Below are 4,841 nucleotides of genomic sequence, written 5' to 3' on the forward strand. Positions count from 1 at the left end.
CAGCCAATCTTTTTTTTGCGTGTAGATGCAATTAAAATTTCAATTTAATAATATTATGATTTTTTTGTACGCGCCAGGATAGTAATACCTTTATACGGTAGAATGGATTTGAGTGAAGAAGATTTTAATAATATAGATAGATGTATCTTTAGACAATACCATCTCGAGCTGATTTTACATAATTCAAACATTCCATATCCTCCTCCATTTGATTCTGAAGAAATCTGACAGAAAGCTGAATTATAAAGAAAATTATATATATCTATCGTAAGAATCCAGATAAAATCAAAAATATAGAACAAACCACACAACTCGAAAAAAATTTGATTAAAGTTACGAAAAAGACAGCTACGATGTTTCTAAATTAGAAACTGAATAACGAAATAATTTTATTAATGATATTCCATATATTCGGTATATCAGATATACGATACTCGTAGTAATATAAAAATTCAACGTTGGAAATTTTGAATTCAAATTATCAATAATAATGGACGTCATGTGTCGTACATACATAAATGAACGAAAATTTAAAAATCTGTATATATGTTAAAAAAATGTTTAATGTGTATAAACATGATTTTTCAATATCATACAAATATTTATCGGTTGATGTCTAGCAAAATTGTCAACCAAAGGCATACTTAGCAAACAGAAAAATCATAGTGGATATGATCCACTAAGCAAGAATCATTTCAGTAACGTTGCTTACGTTGCAACGTTACTGAAGTAACATTTCGAGAAGTTTACTGGAGACATACTCAACTTGATCATATCAACCGGTTTTTAAATATTAACTGTATCATTTAACTTTATATAAATGTTGACTTCAAAATTAGACTTGAATTGAAAACAATCCCGGGAAAAAATGTTAATATAAGCCATAATGTATCTTCTATGGCTAAACTAGTGTACACTTTTAGAATTTAAAATGAGAGATATGTCTCTGATATTTATCGAAAACAAAAAAGAGAATTTTAGTGCAGTTTAATGCAGAAACAGAAAGCAAATCCATAATTATATGTAATTATTATATATAATCATGTATAATTGTATATCCAAGCAGAACAACAAGATACGTTACGATACTGTCAAAATGACATTAAAATGAATCAGAAATGATTAAAAAATGACTTTTAATGATCATTTTAGAGTCATTTTGATATCATTTTGATATCATAATGACTTGTTGTTCTGCTTGGGTATACAATTAACATATTTTATATACAATTATAAAATATGTTATATATAAAACATTCTAACAATAAAATATATCCATATATATAACATTTTTTTCCGGGATTAACTGATGTTTCTTCAATTTAAACGAATATATATAACTAATAGGAAACACACGTATTATGTGTACATTCTCTTAGCAAGCGGTACATAATAAAGAAATAAAATATTAGTACATGTAAGAAAGTAATTTTAATTAATTTCCTTCAGAGCGTTCCTTCATCTCTTGAACAAAAAAACTAGCAATAAAAGTATATAATATGTAGGTACATACATGACGCGTTATAAAGAAAAGTATATATGAAATTAAAAAATATGTATATACATATATTTCGATTATATAAATAGGCCAATTTTTACTTTTGCATTACTACTTGATAATCAGAGATTGACATAAAAAATAATATGATTTATTATGACACGTTTTTTCACTAATTGGTATAACTTAAGTTTAATTAAAATTATTTTCAAAAATGAATAAACAGAAACAAGCAAAATATAATAATTTAAAAAATATTAACTTTCGTAAAATTTTATCATAAAAATACGGAATAACAATATACACATAAAAATACGGAAAAAAATTTAAGAATAAAAATCTCCAAAAAATTGTATAAAATATAGGACAAATGCAGAAATAAATAAATTTGCTCTGCAATATACTTATTATTTTTTGTAACAAAACTAATCTTGAACTATCCTTCTCATTATACGTTGAATAAGCTTTGTTTGTTGATGAATTTTATAAATACAACTTATCGGATTAGAAACAAACGACGGATTTCGGGAAAAGACGAGAGATGAGCTGTTGATGACAAATAATAAGTTATCCGCAAGAGAAGAAATTAGTTTTTGACAGGAGTCAATTCGGATGTTATCCCCTGCAGTTACATCTTAAGTGATTTCCGTCGAAAAAGTAACTTTTTATTTTACATATCCATATGTCTTCGCAATTGGAAACGAAACAAAAATCTAAGAAAGGAGAAGCAACGAAAGAGATTATCGACCATGTACCATTTTCTTATACCATAGTCTGCCCATTGTTACGACATCAGAATCATACTTGTTTTGAATGGGTATTTCAGATTTGATCAAAGTTTTAAAATCCAATATTCGTTTGTTTGAATGTTAATTCAATAATAAATATTTAAAGTGTAATTTTCGATTTCGGTATATCTTATATATTCGAAAAAATAGGAGAAATGTAATTCATCAATTTAGTGCTTTTTTTGTAGAATATCATTGACAAAGGCTCCAAGAAATTAAAACGATTTCAAAAGTATGAGATCTCGGTTAACAGAATCCATTCGGCGATGTACAAGATAAGAAAACACATTTGGGAAACACCATGTTTTAAGGTAATAAATATGTACTATAAGATTACCTTAACTTAACTTCTTCAAACTTTTAATAAAATTATTAAACTCGCACGGCGGACGCAGGGTCAAAAGTGACCCAAGGATGAAATTGTTTTAAAATGTTTGAAAAACAATTTTTTATTAATATGTATAAAATATGTAGAAAGAGAAATAAAAACACATATTTATCATAGAAACAAATATCCATTTATTCGTTTTCTTCACAGTTGAAAAGATTGAAAAAAGTAAACAACTCTAACTCGCGGATTTCGCGAGACCCTATGTCCACTGGCGGAAGATTAAAAAGTGTAAATTTAAAGTATACAAATATTTCGATTTCAATTTTGAAAGCTTCAATAATATTTTGAAATTTGTAGATTTCAAAATCTAAGTATATGCAATGTGCAACAATAAAAAATATAAAAGTGTATTTCCCATTTTATATATTAAAAAATGATGTAAAATGTATTTAATTGCAGAAATAAGCTTATACAATAAGCTGAAATAATTTTTATGCGATAAATTAATGCCATTGAGGAAATACATTAAGTAATGATTTACCAGTTACTTCTAAATTATAGTGTTACTCTCAAATTATAGTGTACATATGTTATTTATTCATGCACTGTAATGTAAAATATATATCTATATACAGAATTATTTAAAGACTATCGTTAATTAAATTTAATATGATTATTTTAGAGTTCGTTACTCAATCATCAAGGATTTCATATTTATTTGAAGGCAGAATTTTGTCAAGTTACCAACAGCATCAAAGCACGCGGCGTGATTTACACTTTGCTACAGCTAACACACGAGGAAAAATGTAAAGGCGTTATAGCAATCTCAACAGGCAGTTTTGCTTATTCTCTCTGCTATTATGGTAAGATCTTTGAGATACCAGTGACAATAGTGATGCCAATATCAACAGCAGATGAACAAGTCAAAAATTGTCGTAAATACAAAGCAACAGTGCTCGTCCAGGGTCGCGATATGCTAGAAGCGCATAATATCGCTTTACGTATCGCCAAGACCAATGGCCTATATTATCTCGATGGGTACTTTTTTTTATAAACTATCATTTAAGTTAAACAATTTTTTCATTAAAAAATAATATTATCAATTTAGGTATTTCTATTTATATGTGATAAATTTAATTTTATTATTTAAAAATTAATTAAATTAAAGAAAGATAATAATTATTTTTGTATAATAGTACCGTATTACTATCTCAAGAAACACAGATTTATTAATAATTCGTCTAATTTCCTAGCTGATTTTAAAAATATTTTTTTGAATAGGAACGATCATCCAAACATGATTATTGGCCAAGCCACTTTAGGCATAGAAATTTTAGACGACATAAAAAATATTGATGCAGTGTTACTACCAACGGCGATCAATGGTTGTGGATTAACTACAGGTATAGCGATGGCTATCAAAGAATACAATCCGAAAATAAAAGTTATTGTAAGTAAACAAACGTTTTCTTTATAGCTATCAATTGTAAATTATTGTACCTTACTTTGATGTAATGAGCTAAAATTTGTCTTAAAAAGAAATTTGTATTTACTTTGAAAGAAAATAAAAGTTTGTGAATCATATTATTTCAATTTTTAGGAGGTCCAAACTGAAGTTACTGATTCTTTAATCGAAAATGTTAGAACACAAACAACTTCGCCTAACGAACTAGAAATTCCTACGACTGATTATACGTGGTATCGAAATTCTATAGGCTTACCAGAAATGTGGCTCGACACAATTATTACGGTAAATAAAACATTGGTTAATATTGCGGCCGATATTTTACTAAATGAAGAAAACATTGATGATTCCAGTGCAGCGATTAGTTTAGCTGCAATTTTAACTGGTGAAATCCATCCTGGGCTAAAGAGGTGACTTCTTTTACAAATTCGATAGTTTTTTTTCTAAAATGTATGGATTCTACAAAAGCTTTATGTGTTTCAATAATAAGCACAGATTTCTATTTAATAATGATATGTAATTCAGTATTATTATAATATTATAATTAATATATATATTCTAATCCTTCTTCTATTCGCCAGAGTTGTCATACCTGTATATGGTAAAATCGATTCAATTATCGAACTAACGAAGAAGGAATAATTAGGATCTCATGCTGATTAATTCCTGAAGACCATTTAAATAGGCATTTTTATTTTTCATCATAAATTATTGATAATATAAACAATCATCCCGGGAAAAAATATTTTATATATAATT

At 27.1% G+C, this 4,841-nt stretch overlaps 1 protein-coding gene across 1 annotated transcript; it reads left to right on the top strand.

The window, feature by feature from the left end:
- Nucleotides 1–2,180: 2,180 nt before the first annotated feature.
- LOC108725384 (L-threonine dehydratase catabolic TdcB-like) lies at nucleotides 2,181–4,496 on the top strand. Its single transcript, XM_018452384.1, has 5 exons — nucleotides 2,181–2,315; nucleotides 2,475–2,597; nucleotides 3,300–3,655; nucleotides 3,899–4,067; nucleotides 4,218–4,496. Exons 1-5 carry the CDS (start codon nucleotides 2,181–2,183, stop codon nucleotides 4,494–4,496), a joined length of 1,062 nt encoding a protein of 353 aa, XP_018307886.1.
- The last annotated feature ends 345 nt before the right edge of the window (nucleotides 4,497–4,841 follow it).

This window comes from Mycetomoellerius zeteki, unplaced genomic scaffold (assembly GCF_001594055.1).
Source record: "Mycetomoellerius zeteki isolate Tzet28-1 unplaced genomic scaffold, Tzet1.0 scaffold345, whole genome shotgun sequence".
Lineage (NCBI taxonomy): Eukaryota > Metazoa > Arthropoda > Insecta > Hymenoptera > Formicidae > Mycetomoellerius > Mycetomoellerius zeteki.

Bases quoted from the DNA above. Each gene is read 5' to 3' on its own strand.
- LOC108725384 (XM_018452384.1), top strand. From the start codon at position 2,181: ATGTCTTCGCAATTGGAAACGAAACAAAAATCTAAGAAAGGAGAAGCA. The intron at 2,316-2,474 runs GTATTTCAGATT...CTTTTTTTGTAG, and splicing joins ATCATACTTGTTTTGAATGG to AATATCATTGACAAAGGCTC. The intron at 3,656-3,898 runs GTACTTTTTTTT...TTTTTTGAATAG, and splicing joins GGCCTATATTATCTCGATGG to GAACGATCATCCAAACATGA.